Raw genomic sequence first — 25,864 nt, forward strand, 5'->3', positions numbered from 1 at the left:
AGCTCCCACCACAGACGGCCCCGCCGGGGAGCTCCGGTGTGGACTCTGTCAGGATAGCGGATGCTTGACAGCAGCAGGGCGGATTTAAAGCTTAAGGAAGGACTTTCTGCCTGGAAGATTGTCTGGGATTATCAACTGCCGGGTGAGGGGCTGCAGAACGGGCCCAACTTTATTTACGGGCTGGGCCTGGGTCTGTCATCCCCTTGGCTTTGGATCTGAATGGTGGACTAAGAGGATAAAACTCTTGGGTCAGAAGGAAAAAAAAAAAAAATACTTTACATCGATTTTTGGGGGTTTTCCAGATTAACTTGCTCTTCGACATCTATATTCCTATAGCCGTGGTTGAAATAGTTTTTATTAGAAGCTTAAAGCAGAAATAAAACTTGCGGTCGGGGTTACTGCTTCTAGGGGGAGTGGCGGCCGGTAGCCGAGCCCTCAGCTCTCGGGGCTGCTTAAAGGGTACCGGCGGCGGGGGCTCTTTCCCGGAGGCGAGGGCGAGGCGGAGGACGTGGCCAAGGTCCTCGGCGAGAGGCGTGCAAGGTGTAGAGGGCGGCGATAAGGACAAAAAACACTCTTCATCCAGTAGGAGTATGCGCCAAAAAGATTTATTCAGGGGTGATTACAGGTTATATAGGCTGGTAAGAGGGGCAGGGCTGGAAAGGAGGTGAAGTAGCCTAAAATGGCAATAATGAAGGGAGAGGGGCTAGGATTGGTTCTGAGAGGACGCAGGAGCCATTGCAGCGGGCGGGGGTTGTTTTGGCCACGGTGCATGCGCACTGGCGGTGGCAGAAGTGGCCTTGGCACAAGGGAGTATGTGGGTAAGATAAGGAAGTGGGGAAAGGGCAGTTGGGAGAAAGGCGGTTTCCTCCGGCAAGCCTCCCCTGCCAGTGGCATTTTGGGTGAGGAAAAGGGAGCTGCCTTGACCTCGCTCCTCAGGCTCGGGGGGGCTGCAGAGGGCACTCACGCCCGTACCTACTACCCTCCCCAGGGGGTGATATCAAGTCCCCTGGCCCAGGCCTGGTAAGTCGAGGCACAAGCTCAGTCCCCGCAATTCCCCTTTCTTTTCTAATTAGAGGAAGAGGCTTTACCGGAGAGGCCGCTAAGGGTGAGGGAAGGGGGAGGTAAGGGAAGGGGAAAAAGGGGTTGACGGTGGCTCAGCGAGGCTGGAGCTCAGTGTTGGTGTGGTGCCCGGGCGCTCGACAAGGGCTTCGCTGCAGCGGGCTGGGCGAAGGTGAGGGGTTTAAAGTTCAGGGGTTTAAAGTTCAGGGGTTTAAAGTTCAGGGGTTCAGAGAAGCTGGAACTCGAGGTGAGAGCGATGTTCAGGTGATTGAGAAGGGCCTCGCGGTCGGCGGGTTGACCGGTGGCGTTGAGGTCGCGGAGGGTTGGCTGTCATCTTGGAGTGGGGGGCGTCAGAGGTGGCGAGTCGCTGATACTGGATTTGCACGAACGAGGAAAAAATGGCATCTGTTTGTTTTCTTACAAGCTGGACAATTTTGCGGATGAGGCAGGGTCCTAAAATGAGAGCTAGAATAATTATTAATAGGGGGCCAAGAAAAGGAAGGATGTATGGGAGGATGGGAGTGAAAAAACTGGACCAATAACTGGTGGCTTCACGATCTCTTTTACGCTTTTCCAGTCCTTCTCGGACCCTTTTTAGGCTGTCCTCGACGAGACCTGTGGAATTGGCATAAACACAGCACTCTTCTCCTAGGGCGGCGCAGAGGCCTCCTTCTTTGAGGAGGAGAAGGTCAAGACCTCGGCGGTTTTGGAGCACTACCTCAGAAAGGGAATTGACAGAATTTTTTAGATGGTAAATAGCGTTTTGTAGGTGGCGAATGTCCTCGTCAACAGCCGCCCTGAGGTGAGTTAGGGCGGAGCCTTGACTGGCTAGTGCAGCGATTCCGGTGCCAGCGCCGGCAAGACCTAGGAGGGAGGCAATTGTAAGGACGGTGATGGGCTCTCGCTTTTGCAAAAGGGCAGGAGCTGCAGTTCTTTCCAGACGGAGGAAGAAGTCTTCTTCGCTATGATATAAGACCCTAGGGATAAGGACAATTAGGAGGCAAGTTTCTTTATATTCACTGATGATATTCGTGCTGAGACAGGGGGTAAGTCCTGTAGAGGAGCAGAGCCATTGGGAGGAGTTATGAGGAATGAGAAATTTTGCCGAGCTACTGGGAGATGAGTAGCTGGCACAGGCAGTGAGGTCGGGAGAGTTACTGGAGCGAGGGCGGACGCACTTTCCCGTATAGGAGACTGAATGAAAGGTCAGGGGGACGGCAGAGGTATTCCAACTGCATTCCGAGGGGCTGTCTTCTGTGCTTTCTGAAAAGGAGAGGTTGGAGGCAACGGGCTCGTACAGTGAGGAAGAGGTGGAGAGGCAGAGCCAGCAGGAGGAGGTAAAATTGGGGTTGGAGGAGTTCACTGAGGCAAAGGCGGCTTGGATGAGGCTGAGGAGGGGAGAGGAATAACGAGAAGGGGGCAGAAAAGGTTGGGGTGGTGGGGTTGGCGATGCGTTGTTTGTAGCTGAGGCACGGCTGGGGGGCTGTGGAAAAAGGGGGTTAATGACTTTATTGGGACCTATGCCAGAGGGTGTTTTTAAAGCAGTATTTTGGCCTGGTTGGTTTACAGCCTCCTTTTTTATTAGAATAAGTGATCCTCGGTCGGCTCCTTTCTCATAGATTCTGAAGCCTCAAGTTTGACCGAGTTATAACCAGGAGGGATCAGTGGGGAGCTGCACTGTAAGATTAAGATGTGTGCAGGATTTCTCACTTTCTTGGCCGAGCCAGTTAACAGTAGGGAGTTTGCACCCTGTAGGGGCCCACTTTAGGGTAAGGTAATGATTAGGAACAGGAGTCTTTCAATTAGCGGCTAATGTTTCACACCCCCAGTATGCACAGTAGTACTCGTTGGGGGAATTACAGCACGATTTTCCAGGATTTGAGGATGGGCACATGTAATATTGGGCCTGGGGGTTACTTACTTTTCGAGCGCAGGTTTCTTCGACTCTGGAGACAAAGGTGGCGAAAGGCTTACTCGGCTCCTGGAAGAGCTTGGTAAATTTATTAGGCCGACAGGTAGAGCAATTGGCAAACGCGCGCAAGGCGATGCCTCTGAGGATAGTCCAGAAGGTGGCAGGGACATTAAGATAAGCAGACGCATTTAGAAACGCTCCAGTGCCCAAATAGGCTTCGGGGGGATGATAGACTCCAATAGCTGCATCTTGCTCACTTTGCTTAGCTGCTTCTGCCTGGAAGTGAGCACGCCAGTCAACAAACTGACCGGGGTTAAAAATTGAACGGGCAAGCGAGGCCCAGTCTTGGGGGATGCAATAGTTCATGGCGAGATCCTGTAGTATTTGGGAAGCATATGGGCTACCTAACCCGTCCTCCCTGACGGCCTTGCGAAGCTGCTTGATAGTATCTAAGTCAATGGGATACCAGTCATGCGGCCTCTGTGGGGTGGGGGCAAGGTTAAGAGGAAAACAGCGAAAGGCACGAGAGAAAGGAGGACACGCTTGCAGAGGACTTGGCGCGGGAGTGGGGGTAGGGGGAGCGTTGCCCCAAGGGTTGCCTTGAGGTGCAGAAGGCAGCCAGGGGTTGTTAGTCGGCAGGGTGGAAGGAACGGCGGCAGCTGCCGGTAGCGGCTCCGAGGGGGAGCTCGCCGAAGGGAGAGGCGGGAGTGGGAGGCCCCAAGCGTCGCAAGATGGCGGCGCGGTGGGCGTGGCTAAGACACAAGATGGTGGACTAGCTCCGCCCTGTGGAAGGGCGGGGTAAAGCGTATGCGGTTTCCGGCCCAGCTTAGGGCTGATGTCATCGCCGGAGCATTTCCTCCCCTCGATGGAAGAAGAAGGAGGAAGTTCGCCATCTTGGCGTGGCGCAGTGTTATTTTGCTTTTTGGGAGTCACCTCGAGCGCGTTGTTAATCTGCTCGACTAAGGACTCCGTGTCCGAGTCATGATTTGAATTAGTATCGCTATCTGAGTCTGTTGGCTGGGTTGATAGGGCCTCCTTGGATTTAACGGGGCCCCGATCAGGGGGGAGGGAGCCTTGAAGGCAGGAGCGGATGGTTATCAGGGTGGGGAGCAAGCCGGGAGGGAAGCGCTTGCTCTCATGTTCCATGGCGTTGGTGACCCGATCAATAAGGCGATCATAAGTAACAGGGTCCCAAAGATGGCAAGTGGTGAGCCATGGCTTAAAGGGCAGCAGGAGATCCCAGTATATCTGCAGCTGCCGGACAGACACTTTACAGCGATGCGTGTCTAGGAGACCCGCTAGAGCACGAACTTGAGGTGCCTGACATGTAGATATACGATTACCCATAGCTGAGGGGAGAGGAGGGGGAGTTGCTCCCGAGCCGGGCCGGCCCGGCTGGCGGGGAGGAGAAGGAGGAGTAGTTTACTGAGCAGAGAGAATGAGATAAACTGTGGCTGCAAGGTCGAAGGAGACGGCGAGAGCAGAAAGCAGTGCCCTTTGGCAACGAGAGCAGTCAGGGGGGGCGGTTGCAAAGAGGCACACGGCACCAAATGAGGAAATAAAGATACAAAGAACTACAGCAAAGTAATGGAGGGGAAGAGGGAGAGCATTAGGAGGAACGGGGGTCATAGAAGTGCGCATACAAGAGGACGAAGAGAGCGTGGGGGAAGGGAGGAGTTCCTACTGGATGAAGAGAGCGTGGGGGAAGGGAGGAGCGGCTTCGGAGCAAGGAACCTCCCACGGCTCCGGAAGCGGCGAGGGAGAGGCGGCCCTTACCTTGCAGGCGAGGAAATGGGAAGCTGGAGAGGCGTCCGGGCGAGCGGGTGACCTGCCAAACTGTCGTGTGGAGACGTTCCTCACACGGGGCACCAGTTGCGGTCGGGGTTACTGCTTCTAGGGGGAGTGGCGGCCGGTAGCCGAGCCCTCAGCTCTCGGGGCTGCTTAAAGGGTACCGGCGGCGGGGGCTCTTTCCCGGAGGCGAGGGCGAGGCGGAGGACGTGGCCAAGGTCCTCGGCGAGAGGCGTGCAAGGTGTAGAGGGCGGCGATAAGGACAAAAAACACTCTTCATCCAGTAGGAGTATGCGCCAAAAAGATTTATTCAGGGGTGATTACAGGTTATATAGGCTGGTAAGAGGGGCAGGGCTGGAAAGGAGGTGAAGTAGCCTAAAATGGCAATAATGAAGGGAGAGGGGCTAGGATTGGTTCTGAGAGGACGCAGGAGCCATTGCAGCGGGCGGGGGTTGTTTTGGCCACGGTGCATGCGCACTGGCGGTGGCAGAAGTGGCCTTGGCACAAGGGAGTATGTGGGTAAGATAAGGAAGTGGGGAAAGGGCAGTTGGGAGAAAGGCGGTTTCCTCCGGCAAGCCTCCCCTGCCAGTGGCATTTTGGGTGAGGAAAAGGGAGCTGCCTTGACCTCGCTCCTCAGGCTCGGGGGGGCTGCAGAGGGCACTCACGCCCGTACCTACTACCCTCCCCAGGGGGTGATATCAAGTCCCCTGGCCCAGGCCTGGTAAGTCGAGGCACAAGCTCAGTCCCTGCAAAAACTTTTATTAAAGACAAACCTCTGAGGGTCTGATAGCAGAGAAAATTTATTTTAGAGCAGATGTGAGAACGAATGCAACCTTGGAGCCCTGATGGTAAATGAGACGACAGTGGTTGGTTCATTCCTGACATCCTTTGAATTCCAAGGTTACTGCCTGTTGCTAGAAGATTCGGGGCTCTTTTTACATTTATCTCATTTCTTTTTCTTTTTCTTCTTTCTTTATTTCTTTTTTTTTTTTTTTCCTCCAGGATGATGGCCTCCCAGAAAATGAACATCAGCTGTCAGTAGCTGGAAAGATCAAGAAGCATTTCAACACGGGCCCCAAGCCGAACAGCACCGCAGCTGGAGTCTCTGTCATAGCAGTAAGCATCTTAAATATCCGCCTGTAACTTTTGTAAAAGCAGGTGTCCCTCGGGAGATTGTCCCCAGAGACGGCAGAGCGGGTCATTTCTTTAGACAGCTCGTCCGCTGGGCGCCCTCGGGTGTGGGGCTGTTGGCCACGATGTGTGTTTGCAGGTTCTTTCCCGGCGTCACATTGTTATCTGACGCCTCCAGGGTGTCTCCCCGGGCACATAATTCTGTCTGAAAGCAGAGAGGCTCCCCCACACCGGGCGCTGCCAGTGCAAACTTAGTGGCGCTGAGGAAAGAGTCCACAGTGTCCTTTATCTGGACCCGGTGGAGGGGGCCTGGCGGCAGCACTGCAGCAGAAGACCGTAGCTCAGTGGGTCTTTACTGGGCCCGGCGGAGCCAGAGTAGAGCAGGGTGCACCCAGTAGGACCGCAGTGAGAGGGAGAGTCACGGCGTCTCGCAACTTAGAAAGTTCTGCCCTTGTCGTTGGCCATGATCTAGCACTTGGCATCTTGCGGATACGGCTGCACAGGGATGTCTGTTGTTCTGTCCTCCACGTGCAGTCCTACGCCACACGCAGTTCGATGGCAGCACTGGGCAAAGAGTGGATTGGACACGTCCAGTGTCACATCAGAGAAGAAATATATGCAGGTCCCAGATACTTGGGTTTTTAATAATTTCCTCCTTTTTCAGAGTATGTACATTTTCACAGCATATTCAATGTGAAAATCACTTGAGGTGGTTTTTTTTTCTTTTCTGAACACGGAACTTAGACGCTGTAATACAGAATTTTATGAAGTATCTGTCATTAAACAGTACTTCACTGTCGTGAGCACCACTGAATGTTTACCTACTTCTATGGGTGTTTTTGTTTTCCTCTTCTTTTCTTGCTTGTAGTTATAGTAGAGCTCCAGAAAAAACTGAAGATACATAAGTGACATATTTACCATAGCCATTCCCGGTATTTGATCTGAGCTTCCATCATTTGCAGATGGGACGAACACATACACTGTCTGTGCTGTTTGCACTTCTCGTTCCTCAAGCCATCCCTTTCGATTAACGAGTGCGCTGTGTTCCAACAGGGAAAGGCTAATGATAAATCACCTCAGGAGTGAGCTGGCATGCTAACTAAAATGCATGCTCTTTGAGCTGCTCCTCAGTAGTGCTGACATTTTGCAATTTGTCCTCCTTACGCTCTCTCTTTAGTTCTTTCCAAGAAAGTTTAATGTAGAAGTAAGTTGTCCTCACTTCTTTCATAGATTGTCAGTGTTCTTTATTAGCGGATATTCAGTCAGTAACTTTTGAAAGATAATCCTATGCTGACTATTCTCAACTAAACACGACATTCTCTGCTCTGTTTTCATCGTTCATTCAAAATGTCTGCTCCAAAACGTTCTGTTCCATGTTCTTTTGGAATGGACTGCCAGCACGCTTGCCCGTGACGAGGACTGCTTTCTGCTACTGGGGGGGGGACGGCTGCCAGAGAGGACGTTTTTTTCCACCTGGGCCTTTATTTTATTTAGTCTTTGGTGATGTTCGCCTTGGTTGCACAATGATTTGCTCACAGTATGCTTAGAGTTTTGTCATGACTCAGGGCAGGGACCTCAGTGCACTTTTCCGGTTGACAGCAGCACGGGTTTGAGGGAAAGCCTATTCTAACCAAGCCTAGAAACATCCGGAAACCTAAGTGCATCTCAAAACACTGCAGTTGGTATTTAAAGGTCCACTGGATATTTTTCCATTTAGGAAAATGATCAGACCATTTTGTATGCAATTTAGTAGCACTTTTTTAGTTTATCACGAACATGTTTTTCATGAAAACTGCACACATTGGGAATATACTTGTAGATTGTAAAGTGGGCTGTGTAAGGCTGATGTATTCATTACTTGCATGCTTATTTAATCTTCTTTATCCACTACAAAGTTTTAAAAAATAGCTATCAACTAACTCAGACTCAAAATAATTGGCATAAGCTCAATATGTTTTGGATAAACCTATCTTAAAGAGTGCCTTGTCAACTCTAAAGCACAATGCAAATGTTAACTAACACCATATATAGCGACAATATAGCTATAAATTTCAGGAGCCATTTCAAGAGAAGCAGGCCTGTCCTGAAGCGTGTGTCACACACGCGTCCACACCACACCTTCCCTTGAAGAGTCCACACCCTCCTCCGTCAGGAGCTGGGGGAGATCCCCAGGGCACAGGGTGGAACTAGCAATTGCAAATTGGCGAGTTTGGCCCAATTGTGTTCCTAACTTCCAGAATAGCATTGCATACTTCGATTTATTCTCCATAATGACTCTTCCGTTCTTAAAGCACAAGGACTGAGTCTCAGAGGACTATCCCATGAAGAAGACGTCCTGGCGTTAAATAATATTCCCAATAAAACTAAAATGCCAATGAACAGGAACGATGTGCAGCTATGAGGCAGAATGTAAGTGGTAGGTAGAGAAGGAATATCCTTTATAAATGGATTTTATAAAGACCAGTTGACAATCTAAAAATGCAATATAATTATTTATTCACCCACATGATAAAACGTCCTGTTAGTAATACAGTACCGCGATGACTTCTGTTTGATAGATTAGGAAAAAACTGATTTCAGCATAAAGTTCATTCAGAAAGAATTTTTTTCCTTGGGCATGTGTGCTTGCCCCAGAGGCTATAAAATAATGTATTTTATTTTGAACTGCCTCTCTAATAGAACTGATTTTTTTTTGGAAATTATAAATACATATAATCTTTAAAATTTTTTTTAAAATGCTATTTAGAATGTAGTGCTAGTCAGTTCATTTTTCAGGAAATCAAATATTAATCTTTCATTTGACTGTTCCTTCTCCTTTCTTAGTTAGAAACCTAACTACTTGCTGTAAATGAATGCTGCTTGTAAGGCCTTCCTCCTCAGAGTGACACAGGAGAGACAGAGCATGCTGTTACAAACACGCAGTCTGCACGGAAGTGAACGACGTGACATGGTCAAACACGTGCCCGTGGTTCCGAACCTCGTGCTTTTGTTCACCTTGTCATTCTTGTCTTCTCTGCATTCCAGCCCCACATTATTAAGAGCAAATGATAACTTCATATTAAGGTTGCGACAGGCCCTGCCGTTGGCCGGGAGGTAACGACCTCGGGCTGTCTGGAAGAGGACGCGCGGCCTGTCCGGAAGGAGAAAAGGTGTCCTGGTGTTTGGGTCAGGCCAGGTGCCTGCAGGGAAACCCCCTGCTGCCCTCCTGGCCGTGCTGCCAGGACCCCACCGTCCTCCACCACCTTTCCCAGGAGATGGGGAATTAAAAAGACACAAACACAGACCAGAGAGGGAAACAAAAGGTTATTAAAATGCAATTTATGGACATAAAATGAAATTAGGGATGACGTTTTGACGGTGGACGTTCTGAGAGCTGGGGGAGCAGAGGGGGACAGTATTAGATTACCTCGGCTTGATGAAGAACCGATGACTAAGATGTCGGTTCCAATTTATTTTTCTCCTTGTAATGCTGTTTATTATTTAAACCGGTAGTTCTCCGAATGCTTTAAAGTTCTGCTTGTGCATTTTGCTCATGCAAATAGAGCGTGTCTGGCTAATCGAGCAAATCCATACTAATCAGCGTGCAAATCATCGTGATACTGGAAGCTTCTTTCTGAAGCCTGGCCGTTCCCGTAGGCGGCGATTCTGCACTTGGCCTGTAGATGGCAATAGAGAGCTAGTTACCAGCTGCCCTCCCCGGGACGCACCCGGTGCCCCCCACGCCCGCCCTGTCTTCCCAGCAGCGAGCCTGCTTCCATTTTTTATTTCTAAATTGAAAAAGAAAAGAAAAGAAATGTGCCTTTTTTTTTTTAAATTAAAATCTCACATTGCTGTTCCATGAGCTCTGGGGCAGCCTCGTTTATGATCAGCACTCCAAATCCTCCAAGCAGTTTTTAGTCTAAACTCAGCTGGCTGCCCTGGCATGTTTTTGAACCGCCTTTGTGAATTTCAGAGCAGCAACTGCCCTCAGCATTGCCCCAGCGCCACACTAGAAAGCACTCCTGAGCTGCTCTCCAGAGAAAAGGTGTGCAGGCTGCCTCCCTCCAAGAGCAGCCCAGGGCGGGCGGGGCAGCTGGCGTGATCATCGTGTTTCAGGATTTGGGGCGGAATCTTTTATTCCCAGGTAGCTAAAGGCTGATGTCTCGTTCCAGAATGAACAACTCTGAGAACCCGTCCTGCCTTCTCTTCCTTGTGCCTTGTGTGCATCAGAAGCACTTAACTCTACATGTGCAGTGAAAAATGCATCTGGTTTTATTTTTATTTTATTTTCCATGTTTCCATCGAGAAAATTTACTGTTTTATAAGATATCTTTTTAGTGCAGAAATGTAATTAAGGTTCACCTTTAAAAGTAGCTCTGCTTTTGAAGATTAACTATGAAAGAAAGAGTTCCAAATTGCTGTGGTTTGTGGGGTTTCAAAAGCTGATCCTTTTCATAATTATGAAATCCCAACATTTAAGCCTTTAAGGGTAAGATTTTGGGGGTTCAATTTGCTTTCTCTTAGGTGGCTAAAGCTGATTTTGGTACTCGATTTAACTGCAAAGCCTTCTCCATTCTGTGGTGTTTGAAACGGAGAGGAGCTTATTAAACGTGCAGTCAAAACTTGTCTGACAAACGAGATCTCCTCTAGCAAATTGGCCTCCAAGATATTCAGGAGTAGTGTCTTTCTTGCCGTTTTACTTCTAATGTGCGTATTTAGGATGTCAGCTAGTTGCCCTGACGAAATGGCTCCCTCGCCATCGCCACGTACATGTTTATAGATACCGTCAAAGGGCTCGGTCTGGAGTCTGTACTCGAGCGCGATGCCGAGCCACTGAGTTGCCCCATTTCTCTCTGCTCAGCTGGACCACGGGTTTACCATCAGGAGATCAGGGTCTTTGGACTACTGCCAACCGCCGGGCATGTATTGGATAAGGTACGAGTCGGTGCAGCCCTGCAGTCAGTGTTTCCATGGCAACGTGCTGGCGGTCTCCATTAACCAGCTCCTTCAGTGGATAAACATGCTTTTGATTTGTTACCCAGTCCATATGCTGCTTTATCGGTTTCATTTTAATCTTGATTGAGATCCACACCCCCTCATTCCTTTTTTTCACCCATTGTTCACACTGACATTTGCCAGCTTTCTTTCCATCGCACATGCTCAGTATCAGTTTTCCTTACGGTTAAAAGGACAGTATATTTACCGTAAATGACAAAGCAGCTCCCTGATGTTGCTGATTAAAACGCCGATCTCCTGTGTTCTTCTGTCCCGTAACAAATGGAGAACCGCAGTGCCTCGGCGTATTGTTCCACAGAAGTATATACTGTCATTTTAAAGTCATCGAGCCCGGCCTTGACCTTATTAGGTGGATGAAACAATGCATTTACACGTCAGTCGTAGAAGCTCCTCCAAGCGCAATGAGCTGTAGAATGCATTGTGTGTGTTGGTGAGCTTGTGTTTTCAAATCTCCACCTTTTCGTTCCGTTTTGTTTTGTTTTTGTTTTATTGTTACCTTTCTCCCCCTGAAATCCCTCTATGTAGTAGCTATTGCATGAACTGGTATTTCAATATTTTGTAACTGTCAGATTGTTTAGTTGACTTATGTCCTCAAGCAAAAGGGACTATGGGAAATATTGATTTTTCTTTTAACTGGGTTCAGAATTATATCCATTCGTTTTCAATTCCAATCACCTGCCCTGGCATTTCCTTCCGGGGCACTGTTTGTGTCTCTTTAAGTTGCGCACAAGCGGGGTGGTTTTTAAGGCTTTGAGAATGAACTCTGAAAACCTCTAGGGAACCTTTTCTCTCCATCTCCATGTTTCTGAAATGATCTCCAGGTAAAGCTCCACATCTTAGTGTCAGCTAAGCGTAATGCCATTGCTTTGGGCGTTTATTTCCCCCAAATGATGGAGCATCTCTGCAGTAAGAGAGTGGGCCGTGAATTAGACCGCTGCAGTTTTGCAAAACAAAACGATGACAAAAAGACCCCTGCCTTTTCGTCTATAAGTAGACGCCCTACATGAGGGGCATGGGCAAGCACGAAAGGCCACGCCTCAGCTGACAATCCAAATACACCGAGATCACGGTCGTTTCCAAATCTGCTTAACGTGAGGAAACGCCCAGGCTTCAAGAAAGTATTGAAGTCAGCTCTACCTAGGTTATTTGTGGCTTCTAGACTAACATGCATGTAGAAGTTGCACATCAACCTTTTACTTTTCCTGCGTAAATTAGCTTTGTTGATGTAGAAAGAATCTTGTTTTATTTTGAATTCTTTTCTTTTGGGTGGGGAGGTGGGGTTGCGAATTAATCCTGATTTGCCTTTGTGCAGATTCTTCATTTTGCCTTGTTAGGTGGAAAATGATCCATTCATCTCTTACTTTTACCAAAGGATAATATACGTTCGTATACGTCAGAACGTGCACGTGTCGTAAGCGCACGTCCCCGTGAATTTTCACAAACTGAACACACCCCTGCCAAGAAGCACCCACAGCAGCACAGAGCGTCTGGCACCCCAGGGCCCTCCGTGGGGCCCCCCATCGCGGGGGCCCGAGGGTAGACTCCGACCGGCTTGTATCTGCATTGATTAGCTTTGCCCGATTTGGTACTTTATATAAATTGAATCTCACCAGGCTCCCTCCTTTTTTTAATTGTATGTCTCCTAACCTCAGGCATATTAACAGAACATATGAGTAATGCTGATATACAATTAAAAATAGACATCAAGTACATCTGATTGCAGTCAGGCATACATGTATATGAAAAATCACATCTGTAAGTCCATCTAATTTCACCAAAAGATAAACCTCTAGAAAATTAAAATATTAAATCTGTGGGAACAAGAGCAGACACGATAGTCAGTGAACGTAGCCAAGTGTGAAAAGGCCATTCAACTGAACCCCGGTGACGGTCCCATCGGCAGGCAGAGTGACACGTCCCCATTCGACTGAACCCCAGTGATGGTCCCATCGGCAGGCAGAGTGACACGTCCCTGAGTAATGGGCGGGAGCAGGTGGGAGGTCAACTTGCTTCTTCCACGCGTAGCCCACTCTGTTTTCCAGCTGGGGCAGTAACAACAGTGTTCATAACTAATGGCCCGCTGAACGATGCCCCCCGTCTGCAAGGCAAAATGGGGGAAGCACAGCACACAGGCTTCATTAGCAAGTTTTATGATGCCGTTTAGCCCCGGCGCCACACGCGCTTCTCGCTGATGGCACACGCTTGCCTGGTATCTGCTTGGAAGCGGGCACGGGTGTCTGGCCGCGGTGGCAGCAGCCTTGGCGCACGAGCAGTCATCGGGTGCATCCGCCCCCGGGTATCACGTTTTCCGGCCTGTGTGGCCGTGGCCCTAAAGGCAGCCCATGGAGAGCCAGCTCCTGGGGACCGAGGGCGGGCTCGTCTCGCTTGTCCTCTCCTGCATGCTCCTGCCCCCCGACGGAGCCCGGAGCAGCATCGTCTTTGCAGCCCTCCCTGTATCCAGGAGGACTTCTCCCCCCTTGCCCAGGGCGCAGGGGCACCGGCCCGAGACTGAGCCCCCCATGGCCACGCTCCCGCGCCAGTGGACACGTTTACAACCCGATTCATCTTTCTACTCCGGAAACGCGTCCTTCTCCGAGGCGGATGCCATCCCACACATGTGCATTTCCCAAGTGCAGCCGTCACCATGGCCGGCGCTGCGGCTAGTGACACGCGGAGAAGCCAGGAAGGGGCCACCCAGTCAAACAAAACCAGTGTCAGACTAAGACACATGGTAACGTGCACAGAAAGGGAGCACGCGGAGGTGAGTAGGACGAGGGGCTGGTAGCGGTCCCAGGCGTAACTGGCAACAGCGTGCACTGGGCATCTGGAACGACGAGTAACGAGGCACATTGCCACGATGAATGCTGCCGTGCTCACGTGTGCAAAGAAAGGGGGCGCGTGAAATGCGTCTGACCCAGCGCAGGCTGGAAGGAGCCGCCTGGAGAAAGCCAGGAGGAGGGTCTCCGGCGGCTCTGGGGGGCCCCAGGCCGAGGCCAGGCCCTGCGGGTTGTGTCCTGCACGCAGCCCTCCGCTGACAGCGTGCCCTGCTGGTGTCACCGCATGCTTGTCCCAGCGAGGGGTGGGCCCACACCCTCTCCTGCGACTTCAACCCTTAGAAAAGGAGTAGAGTTGCTTCAAAACCACCCAGAAAAGTCTCAGGAACGGAGTGAGGTTTGGTTTGGGAGCCGTTCCTGGAGGCAGAAGCGCGAGTTAAGAGGCCAAGAGGCCCGAAGGATAAGAAGGCCTTGCTCTTGCAACTTAGGACCTCAAACAGGTGTTGCAGGAACACAGGCCTAGTGAGTTATCTGCAGGACCACTTACAAGTCGGGCTGCTCGCTGTTTGTCTCATATTGTTTTTAGAGTTCCCTCGAGGGAGCATTCCAACCACACACACCTGCCTTTTAAATTTAATTGACTTATTAGAAATGAGAAAGTGGCCGTGGCAGTCCAAGTCCTGCTCGTTGGGTGCACGTATCACGGAGACAAGATTTTGTACATTTTCCTGAGATTCTGGATGATGCAGCATTGATTGAAAATTATGCAGTGTCTAATTTATCTTGCCCCCTTTTTGATTTAAAGGCACCGTCTATGCTGTTTTCTGTGTCTCTTGCATCATTTGATTCCAAATGTTCCCATTGATTTTCACGGGTAGGTCCCTATCAGGAGCAAATGTGTGGGAAAGAGCACATCGTAAAGAACTTAATATGAGTATTGGCACACTTATTCTATTCAGGAGTGACAATGTCAGTATGCTGAAATCAGCTTGCTGATATGTGTCAACCACACGACACTTTTTGAAACAAGAAACTCTTGAAAATTGAGATAAAATGAACTTGATGAAAGCGGATGAACTTGCTGAAGGAATGTGTATTTGGAGTCGGGAAGACCTGGTTTGGATCCAGCCTGCACTGCCTTCTGCAGCATGACCTTGAGCAAGTCATGTTCTATCTCCGATTTTTGGTTTCCTCATCTATAGAAATGAGAGGAGAGTTAGCTGCCTTCCACATCTGTGGTGACGATGAAACGAGCTGCCTGCGTGACATCATCCACCGAGTCCAGCCCAAAGAGGGGGCTTGAAAAGATCACTTTATGTTTCCCTCACTTCCAGGAGAACATCATCCACTCCGTGCGTGAGGCCCGTTTCCCCAAGACAAACTGATCTCTCTCCAGATCTAAGCGTTTGTCATTAAAGTGGAATCACAAATTTTTGATGCTCCAATTAGTGCAGACTGCTGAGTAGTTTGGAAATTTTTCATGAGTGTTCGTGGCTTTAAATTTCACTTAAAATAGCTATAGCCCAAAATCCTAATGAAGTGTAAGTTTAAAATGTTAGCCTCAGGGCAGGGGTTGGCAGACGGTGGCCTTATTGGAACCCAGGTGTGCCCATTCGTGTACACACTGGCTGTGGCAGCTTTTGCCCTACGGTGGCAGGTTAGAGTAGTTGTGCCGGAGAACTATAGTATGTGCCGGGGAACTAAAATTGTCACTGTCTGGCCCTTTACAGAAAAAGTTTTCCAACCCCCGTTCCATGGGGACAGTGCATCTTAACTCAAAGGCACCACCTGTAAGAATACAAATTCCAGAAGGGCCACAGCTCAGGACTGTCACGAGCTGCCTCCCCACTGTGCCTGGGACATCGTAGGCTCTCAGTAAATATTTATCGAGTCGATGAATATATGAATGAACTTCCAAAGAAGGGATCATTCATCTAGAGGAACCTTGATTCTCAGGCTAGATGTGTTATGAGTTTGGGGTTCATTAAAGTTTGGGAAGTCAAATCACATATGAAATGTCCTAGGATTGCACCCCAATTATGGCAACCCAGAACGAACTCTTTGGGCAAAGCTGAAAGTGACTTTGTAATGAAAGGAGTTCCCTCCTAACTTTATCTGCTTGATGAGTTCTAAATTTTTTATAGATTTCTTAAGGCAAACTATGCCCGTGGTTGTTCTTGAGCTTACTAAAATGATGAAGTAAATGCAAAATGGCAGCTCAGCTCAGCCCCAGGCAGATAAGCCCCATCAGCTTCCAGCAAATGGCTGTAATTCTGAGCCTCTGATGGGGGAGTGTGGGTCATTAGAAACCCATGGCAGAGCGAGGCCAATTTGGGATTCTGTTAAGAACCACGTGGGCTTGACAAGCCAAGGTTTAAGAAGTGGTGGCGAAGTGTGAGGCCAGCTCTGCGCAGGGAGACGGAGAAGGGCAGTTATGAGAGGCAACGCCCAGAAAGCAGCTTCATTCCCCAAAGACCTTCTTTTGCCATTTTAAGGGCCATCTTTACTTTAGGGGAATACCAGGTCATGGATCCAGAGACTCTGGGTTTCCCGGAAAGACCCCAAAAGAGTATTGAAGCAAAATAAAACAGAACTGTTATATGCCTGACAGCAAGCCAGATAAAATGAGGAGGGCGGATGTTTCCATCAATATGTCATTTTAATTTTGCTGGCAAGCAAAACATTTCCAAAATGGCAAGCAAATCGTAACCCAGCCGCTAGAAGGCGGGGGAGCAAAGCTTCCTGGGAGGAATGCCCAGCAGCTGCACCCCAGTTCAGTCTCCCAGGCCGTATGAATAATGGATGGGCTAAAAGGCAAAATGCACAACAATGTTCTTTTATTAATGAAATGAAGACTATTTGTGATGGCTGGCAATAAATTAAGGAAAGCAAAAAGGGGAAAGCAGTCAACGTTTGCCTCTGAAAAATGCGGTTACTTAAATCCAATAATTACTGACATGACAGAAAACATTGACTCACAACTAAAATGAGGTGCATCGCTTGCAAATGCTGTGGAGATTGCAGAAGGAAGTACTTCTGTCCGTGGACCGCGTGGCCTATTGTTAGCTAAAAGAAAACCATAACCCGTTGCAGTGGATTGAGGGTGATATGAAAGCACGTTTGTGGAATTGAATAGGTGAAAGTTTCCCCAGGTGGGCAAGCAGTTGGGGCTCGGCGTGGTCAGGAAACATGTCAAAGGAAACACAATTAGCTGAGCGACAAGAACACGCTGGTTCTCCTGCCTTCTGAAAGCTGCTTCTGAGGGGATTCAGCTGAAGTTCCCACACAAGGCAGGCGTTGCAGAGACAAAGCTGACCCTTCGATTCAGCTTCTCAAGTCACTCCTGACCCTCCTCCCTCATGCTTTATTTTTTCCTTAAACGTTGTATAGATATACTGGCTGGAGATGCCGTATTCATTTACGCTGACTTCCAAATTTAGTGTCAGAAAGAAGACTTTAAAATATCCAAGCATTACATTTCATTGTACTAGAAGAGGGCACTGGCCAAATCCGCTGGAGTGTATCTACTGTTAGAACAGGTCCCTGGTGTCGGGCACATTTCTGGATGCCTGGTGTTACATGTCAGGCTCCAAGGCATGATGGGGATTCCTTTCCTTAAGATTTCGAACTAACCTGTGTGTAGCCACCTGAGTTGCTAAGATAACTGGTGTGATTTCTACCAGCTCTCGAGTTTTCAGACTTGATCTGGTGGCTCCTAAGGGCTGTGCACTTTGTGATAACCAAGAACTTACAGTTCGAGGTAGGTATGTAGTTTCTGTGTGAGACAAGTTTATGGTCGTCTGTTTTTTAGTAACATTTTACCAGCTGTTTGTTCTGTTTACTAGGCTCTCCTGTCTACTATCGTTTAGCTCTCCCCCAGGACATGGTATAGCAGTTATTATTGGGTGTATATTTTAAATAACTCGGCTAGAGCCTCATTTCTGGTTACCACTGGCCACCTCCAGAGTCTGGAGAGACTTCCTGCAGGCAGGAACCTGTGTGGTTAGCATTGAAATGTGGTAACGTTAACTTCTGATGCTCTTACAGGCTTCTAATGAGGTAGTGACTTCCTGAGGGAACTTGGGAATTCTACTGCAAGTCCCAACGTGTTGGTTCCAACAAAGCAACAAACCATGAACAAAATAACTAATGAAAGAATAAATCTGTTAGGGGTTGGTTAGAGGAGCTTTGAGCCTGTACCTCGGGAAAACCACCTTACTTTACAGGAAGTCAGGGGGGAGAGAATCTGTTGGTTTGGGTTTGACCTCTGGGTATTTGGGGATCAATAAAGAGTAAAGCTGCCTTTCAGAGAAATTTGAAAGGTTCCAGAATTTAAATTTGTGATGCAATAGTTCAGGGGACAGACTGTTTTTAATCTTTTTTGGGGGTGGGGCAGGGAGGGCATGGCCAATTTGACTATATATTTTTGTAACAATACCTTTTAAAAGGTGTGTAATAATAACTTGTAGCCTTATTTCTTTACTGACTTCGTCTGGGTCCCGAACAATTTAGAAGGGCTACAGAATTCGATTGCAAAAGGTGAACTGCAAATATTTTAATGGCAAGTTAATTTTGTAGATTCAATTGAAATTCTAAAGATACCATATATGACATTGCTTATTGTGACAAGAAATTAGGTCACAATAAATGTTGTTGAATGGATAAATGCATCAATATAAGAAAATCTTAATTTTACCTGACATAAGAATTTGATATCTGGAACATAAATTGTGTTCTTAAATATTGATGCCTAATACTTAATCCTTATTACTCTTTTGTGTTATTTATAGTATTCCTTTGGGTTCTGTTTTTCTGATGTTCAGAAAGTGAAATACATAACCATCTAAAATTTAATTCTGTATTCATTAAGAAATTTGTTGTGTACCTAATACGTTGCCACAGTCTGCTAGGCATTCTGGAAAGGCAAAGAAGTTTTAAGTTCTGTAGAGGAGTTCACATGATATTTGGGAAATAGGCATACAAAAGATAATTAAGAAGCCAGTGTGCAATTGAGTGTCAAAAATCTGATCACGACAATACATGCCTGCGGAATTTAGAAAGTAAAGGTGTGATGTGGGGGAAGCAATCTGATCAGGCCTTAGAGAATAAATAAATCTGAGTGGGCAGAGGGGCAGAGAGGTGAATTCGGGTTGGGGGGCACCTGAGCCAAGCCATAGAGGTGAGAAGGAGACGGGCATTCAGAGACAGGTCAGCAGAGGTGGTTTTGATGACAAACAAAGAAAACCCAAACCAGCCTGGCTTAAACAGAATGGAATTTACCCCGTGTTGTCTGAAGAGGCCCTGTTGCGTGTGGCTTCGGTGCTGGGTGCTCAGCACCCCAGCCAGGACTTGGTTTCCCTCTGCCACTCAGCTCCGCCTTCCCCGTGTCCGCTGTAGTCTTGGGCTCCGTGGGTTCCAGGTGATGGGATGCGGTGCCAGCTGAATCCTCCTGTCTGGGTTCGGCCTCACAATTAATGAGGCCCCAGTGACAGGCTCCTCATGTCCCGCTGACTGGGTCGGGGGCCCATCCTGACCAGTTGTGGGGTCAGGGCCACACCACACGCCCAGGCTTGGTCCTGGGTGACGAGACCCCCACGCACACCCGGAGAGAGGCGTGGAGTCCCTTCCAGTGGGACCACAGGTGTGATGATGGGGAGATGCCCAAAAGGATACTGAGGTGTGGTCACCCCTAAGCAGGTAGACAGATGCTATGCAATAACATCAGCCAGGGCCCACCAAAGGGGGACAGCGGGTCTGCTGATGTCAGGGAATCGCTTTGAGAAATAGCAGGAAGCAGCCACTGGAAGTGTTGTTTGCCCGTACATTGTAAATGCAGGGACACTGTAAAGAAAGGTCGGCAAAGAGAGAAATAACGTTACCGCCGTGGTCCTTTCCCACATTGCAAAAGCCGCAGAGCGTGTTGCATGCCTGTGTGCTGTGCACGGTAGAGGAGATGGAGCACACGTCTAAGGTGTGATCTCGGCCCTCCGTGTGGCGGGTTGTACAGTCTAGCAGTGCTCGATTATTGTGGGAGCACGGAGAAGGAAGACGCTCCCCAAATGAACTGTGGTCCCTGGAGCCGGGAGCAGGGGGTGCTGAGGAAGGGAGGCTTGAGAACAGGGACGCCTTCCGGAACATCTTAGAGGCAAGTGGGTGGGAGCCTGCAAGGCCCTCGGAGGAGAGATCCTCATCTGCTCAGGGGCCCAGGCCTCCCTTGGAGTTAGCAGGCCCCATAATTCAGAATGGGTTTGTCCACAAGGTGGACCCTGGCCTGGCGTCACCGAGAGAGGAAGTTTCTCTGCTCGTCACCGTGCAAGCCCTGGGCTTTTGGCCTCCATGGTCAGTGTCTTCCCACCAGCCCACTCCAGCTGGGAAGGGAGACGGAGTGAGCGACCAGAGGCTCCCAGAGAGCAAGGACTCCGTTTTACTCTGTTTCGGTAGATTCTGGAGCCAATGGGAAGAACGTGCTTGGTCGTGTACATGAGAAGAACTGGGCTCTGTCTTGGGTTAGCAGAGTCTCCACGTGCTGGTGCCTCAGTTTCCCTGCCTGTAATGACACAGCATAGGACATTGTGCCTCCTGAAGTCCCCTTCTGCTCTCCTAGTCTGTAAGTCCGACAGACACAGCCCTCAAACCCTTATCCCACAACATGTGGGCAGGACCATGTCCTGTCTCCAGGCGTGAGGGCTGTGAGGTTGCTGGTGAGTTCCGGCCTGGGATCTGGAGAAATGCGGGTGCAAGCAAGGAATGGGGCTGTCCGAGGATGAGCCTCGGCACGGCTGCTAGAAGCCGGCTGACCGGCCGTGGGGGACGTGTTTGCAGAGCAGTGGCCTTGGTTTGCACGACTTACCTCTGAACTGCAGTTACTTCATTTTGAAACTGTATCTTACATCACTCTGTAAAGAGAGAAAAAAAAAAAAAACCGTTCATTTCTGGGAGTGTTAGCCATTCTGACAGCATTTGCACGTCCATTTTTACCTACAACAACTCTTGAAGGCGGAAAAGGATTATTCCAGCTCCTTATTTAACAGATGAGAGAACTGAGGCAGACACACAGAGCTGCTGATGGAACAGGTTGCAAAATTGCTGACCACAAGCCCCGGCTGCGTCCCCCCCAGACCTGACCACCGCTGTCCACAGGGCAGAACTCGGTCCAATGCCAGGAACTTTTTCCTTTCCCAAGAAGGTAGAAATAGAAATATTTTTTACAACCGAAAGAAGAGTTTATATTACTCTTGGATTAACTACAGAATGGTTTTTATGTAAGTCAGACTAAATAGATGTCTGTTTTTTACAGACTTTTGACTCTACACAGAGAGAACATTTTCACTTTGCTTTGAAAGCAAAATACCACATGTTGTGACTTTACAAATGTTTTAAATAAAGTTAGGAATTTGGTTTTATGATGCTGAAAATATCATAAACTCAGTAGGTATAAGACCAAAAAATATACATGAGGGTCCTTAAAATTAACAAGTAAAAGAATCAAAGGCGGGTGTTTCAACAAAACACTTCTTGAATCATTGGATTAAGAATCTGGTAACCCAAGAAGATATAATTAAAACCCATATACCCCACTGGTTGGTGACACTTGGTGAGCGTGGGGACAGTTTTCAGAGTAGAGCCCGAGGAAGTTATTGGCTGTCCTACCTCTACCCGCTGCCTCTTTCCCTCTTTATTACTTCATTTTGGAACTTTGATTGCCCTATTTTAGATCTAAGATTGCTCTAATGTGGTCCTGCGATTGAATAAGGGGCTTAGTTTTCACTTTGTTCTCAGAGCCAGGCTGGCTATAAATTTATCTCTGTTCTTTGAAGAAGTTAATAGTAGATTTTCAAGGGAGAAAAATGGTGGCGTATATTTCCCCATAGAGGAAAAATAATCTCTTAAAAGCAGAATCTCCTCCAGGCTACATCCTTTTAGAGGGACTTTCAGACACAGGCGCCTTGGACTTTTATATGCGTTCCCTCTTTTTCTCCAGCCTCCGGGCCTGCTGTCTGTTCTCTGTATGAGGTTTCTCTGTAACGACCTCCAGTGAATGTGTAGTTTCTCTGTAATGACTCCATCAGATCTGGGGTGCAGTGGTGCCATCCTCAGTTCTGATGTCATCATGATTTCCGGAGCTGCGGCCCATGTCCCATCCTGGAGACCCTCTGAGGTTTCCAGGGAAACTGAGGCACAAACGGGGAGTCCCAGGACCGATGAAACTAAACCCCAGCTCCGGCAGTTGCCACCTACTACGATGAAAATGAAGTTGTGGAGTGAACTCCAAGGGCAGGCTTCCATTCATTTCACTCCGAGCAGTGCTCCATTTCCAACATTAGTCTCGTTAAAACCAAACTGATCCTTCCCAAGGACCCAGCCATCCTCCCTCGTCGGCAGGTAACAAGGCCGTCTGGAATGAGGCACTAAAATAACAGGTGCAGCGCGTGACTCTGTCTCCCTGCGTGACTTCATCACCTTCCATCGTTACCACACAGCCGCCCTGAGCTGTGCTGAGGCGGGGTCCCCCGCGTGGAAGTGGGTGGCCAGGGACCCCGGCCTGGAGATGCAGGGCCGGGCGGGGGGCCTAGGGGTGCTGGGAGAGTCCGAGCCGGGACGCGTGCCCAGTCCCCCAGGGAGCTCCCAGCTGGTCCATGTCAGGTCCCCGGGAGCCCCGGAAACATGTGGCTTGTCGCGTCCCCTGGCCTAATTGTCCTCTTTCTCATTTTATGCCCCCGCCAGACCACCGCTCTTGATAAGGAGAGGCAGGTTTTCCGACGAAGACGCAACCAGAATGTGAGGGGCCGCATCAAGACCCAGCCGGCACCCCCAGAAGCCACCTCGGAGTCCGAAGACTACTCCCCCAGCTCCTCCGAGACTGTGCGCTCCCCCAACTCGCCCTTTTAAGAAGACCCTCTGCCTCGAAGCCCCAGCTTAGCCCTTTGAGACTCTGAGATTTTTCCAGATTGATGTAAAACAGTTTCGTCCGCTCTGTCTGGCCCGCAGTGCTCAAGCAGAACAGGACGTGTGTTTTCCGTTGTCTTTGTAGCGAGCCCCCTTTGCCAAATGATGCCCCGTGTTGTTTGTGAAGATGGCAACTTGCTGCTAATAGGGTCCTCAAAGGGTTAAGCCTAATTTGCAGGGTTTTTTCTGTTTTTGTTTTTGTTTTTAAAGATAGAAGCAACAAATGTCTTCATCGGTCAGGCTGGGATCTGCAGTATGTAACACAGCACACATTAACCCTCTGAGTACATAGAATTTTCCTGAGAGCCCTCGCTGGGGAGGTCTGCAGGCCTCTGGGTGTATATGCACGTGTTTCTTGATTTTGCTGCAGATCAAAGGGTGTCATTAGGTGCTGGGATACCCCCACCCACCACCACCCCGGGGTCAGCCTCCAGCTTGTATCTCACTCGTCGCTTTACATGGGTTTAGAAAACGGCAGGTTTATAACTTCGGCCTCAGCATCCTTCTTTCTTCTGCATCCTATTAAGAAAGGGAATTTGTTTTTCATTAGGGGTTTGGCTGTCAGCTGCGGCGAGTCCTTGGCCCCAGAGTGCAGGCAATTGGGTTTGTCGCAAACAGCCTGACCCTGGAAATAGGTACTCCCCTCACCCCTGAATCGTGTCCACGTGAAGCTGTGCTGTCCATGCCCCAGAAATGCTGCCTCCACATCAGCTGCTGCCAGCACTAGCCCAGACCCCCGGGCTTGGTGAGGGGGAGGTTTGTCTCTGGGAAACAACCGGTGGAAAAGAGCAATAAATTGCCAGGTGCTCTAGGGGGCTGGAATTTCGGACAGAAAGAGGAAATAAGGCCCTGTTCTTTGCCTCACCTGCTGTTGTGTGCAGTGCAGCCTTGAGGGGCCGTCAGCACACGAGTGCCCGGGAGAGGGCTGGGCACGGGCAGCAAGAGCCAGTGCTTTGCAAGGTGGCCCGGGAGAAGGCAAGGGGGAGGCTCATCCAGAGAGCCCTGGAGACGGGTTTTAAGGAAATCAGCCTCTGCTCATATGACTCAGCGTGCACCTTCGGGTTACCTGCGTGTGGTGTCCCAGGGAGAGCAGGATGGGGACCCAGAAGCCACCTGCCCCGGAAGCCCTCCCTCTCCCGGCAACGGCCCTTTTATACCCGGAGAGGGGCTTGTTTTTCCCTCTTTGGGCCCAGCCCTGAGACCCGCCTCTTCACTCCCGTTATCGAGTGTCCAGAGCCCTGAGTCTCCGGGGTCTTGTGGGATGTGTCACACTCAGATGGGGGCCTGCGTCCCGTTTCATTTACTGACGCACGTGATGGCAGAGTTCCTAGAGGCGGGCAGCCGGGGGTCTCGGAGGCTGGGTGCCCACGGTATGCCTCAGCCCTGGGGTTTGGGAGACAGCTCCGGCCTCGGGGTGGCAGAGTGTACTTATCTGCCCTGTTCTGAATTCTGCCCTCTCCAGGAGTTTTTAAAATGTGCTTTAATATCTGAAAGTCTTGAAATTTGCATATGACCTCTCTATAGTCAGTTCCTCGTTATCAAGTACACAGTCTTCAATTGCTGTTTTTTACTCTTCTACCCATAAACCATAATATGTATTAATATAGATCTTTGAGTCACAATCTGTGACTCCTTTTGCAGCGCAACCTACCAAATTCTCTGCTCTTTGACATTTGGGGTTATCTCCTGGCCTGTGAAGCCGGCCACTCTTTTTTGAGGGATTTTTCCCCTTTGAGTGCCCAGGAATGATGGTGCATGAAGCAGTTGGGTTTTGGGGGGCAGAGTGGAGCTGAGGGGGCAGAACCCAGGAAGGATTTGAGGATGGTGGAGTCTACGTTCCACATTAGTGACGGGCCTTGGACCTGTCAGAGATTCCGGCTTTCTCTAGCACGAGGAGGCGGAACCTGTCTGCAGCTAAGGGGCAGCTCTCAGCGTGGCCTCGGCCCTTCTTGGGTGGATAGAAGAACCACACAGAGCCGAACCTGCCACGGAGACGGCCCTTTCCCTTTCTTTCTCTCCATCGCTGTGCCCATGAATTCTGCTTTCCTGTGGGCGTTCAGTGTAGGCTGTGGTTTCCAGTGTGGAGACCCGCAGACCATGGCTCAGCCTGCAGGGACCTCGGCGCCATGTGCAGCCGTGGCTGCAGCAGGGAGCCCCACGCAAGGCTGTAGAGTCCGGGTGATGGACGCTGAGTAAACATGGACTGTGGCGAGACACGGAGAGATGCTGAGTAGCCAGATGGAGCGAGGCCAGCCCTGCGCTGCCACGACTGCGAATCTCAGAGACGTGCTCGGAGGACTGAGGGACAAGCACAAAGCACACTGACGCCGCCGGGGGACCCAGGCTGCTTTGCTTTCAGCCAGTGCTTCCTCCTTTCCACGACATTCTTCGGCTTGTTCGAATTGAAATAATTAAGTGGTGGTGTTCTGTAAGGAATTTCTATAACCAAATTGATCTTATTTTTGATTTATCATAGAACAAACAGCATTACGGCGGTGTATCTCTAATTATCAGTTTAATCCCCACCACCAATGTTGCCATTTCCCGCCCCCCACGTGTTTAATATAGCTCTTGTGACGGCATCTGGTGATGAGGACACGTGACCAACCGTGTGGTATTTTCGAGGCAATTTTAAGATTCATCTTTTCAGTTTGGTAGTAGACTAGTTAAGGAGAAACTCCTTCATTACTTGCATCGTGTAAATCATCTCCGTAGACGAGAACTGTCTGTATTAATGAACACATTTCTTTCTCACCATTTGTAGCAGAAATCATTTTCTTCATAATCAATGAATATGTGATATGCTCCCAATTGTTAGAAGGAAAAGTAAGATTTCAGTTATTGACAATGTTTTTACAGTAGCACTCATAAATTTACAGTGGTGCATATTAAAATAAGCAAGAAAAAAATGTGAATAAACTACTGAAAACACTTGTTGTCTTGTGTTCAGTGAGCCTCCGTGCAGCCTGCCCAGCACCCACGTGGTCAGCCGGCCTTCAGATATTGTTGAAAGAAAGCAGTATACCCAGGAACGAGGGCTGAAATTGCAATCCATTACCCTTTGGGGTGTAGTTCAGTTAAAGAAAATAAAGGAAAGAAGGAAAAAGAAAAATTGGCTTAGAGGGTCTCAGAGCTACCGGATGACCAGGGCTCCAAGCCCATTAAATCACGGTTGTTTCCTGGCCACGGCGCCCATTAGAAGGTGTAGCCGCACGTGGAGGTTCAAATGTGCAGAGGGAGAGCTTTCTTGATATGATTG

General features: G+C 49.3%; 1 protein-coding gene across 7 annotated transcripts in view; it reads left to right on the top strand.

Annotated features, from left to right (window-relative positions):
* The window catches only part of DCLK1 (doublecortin like kinase 1), a 321,432-nt gene extending 295,896 nt beyond the window's left edge, over window positions 1–25,536 (top strand). For 5 of the 7 annotated variants that reach the window (XM_037800056.1, XM_037800057.1, XM_037800055.1 and 2 more), the window contains 2 exons: window positions 5,762–5,875; window positions 22,384–25,536. In XM_037800056.1, coding sequence (XP_037655984.1) covers window positions 5,762–5,875; window positions 22,384–22,548 — 279 coding nt within the window. In that variant the 3' untranslated portion in view covers window positions 22,549–25,536. Of the gene's footprint in view, window positions 1–5,761; window positions 5,876–10,730; window positions 10,805–22,383 lie in introns of all 7 variants that reach the window. The other 2 variants (XM_037800058.1, XM_037800061.1) reach the window with 1 other exon arrangement.
* Window positions 25,537–25,864: the final 328 nt, after the last annotated feature.

This window comes from Choloepus didactylus, chromosome 12, assembly GCF_015220235.1.
Source record: "Choloepus didactylus isolate mChoDid1 chromosome 12, mChoDid1.pri, whole genome shotgun sequence".
Lineage (NCBI taxonomy): Eukaryota > Metazoa > Chordata > Mammalia > Pilosa > Megalonychidae > Choloepus > Choloepus didactylus.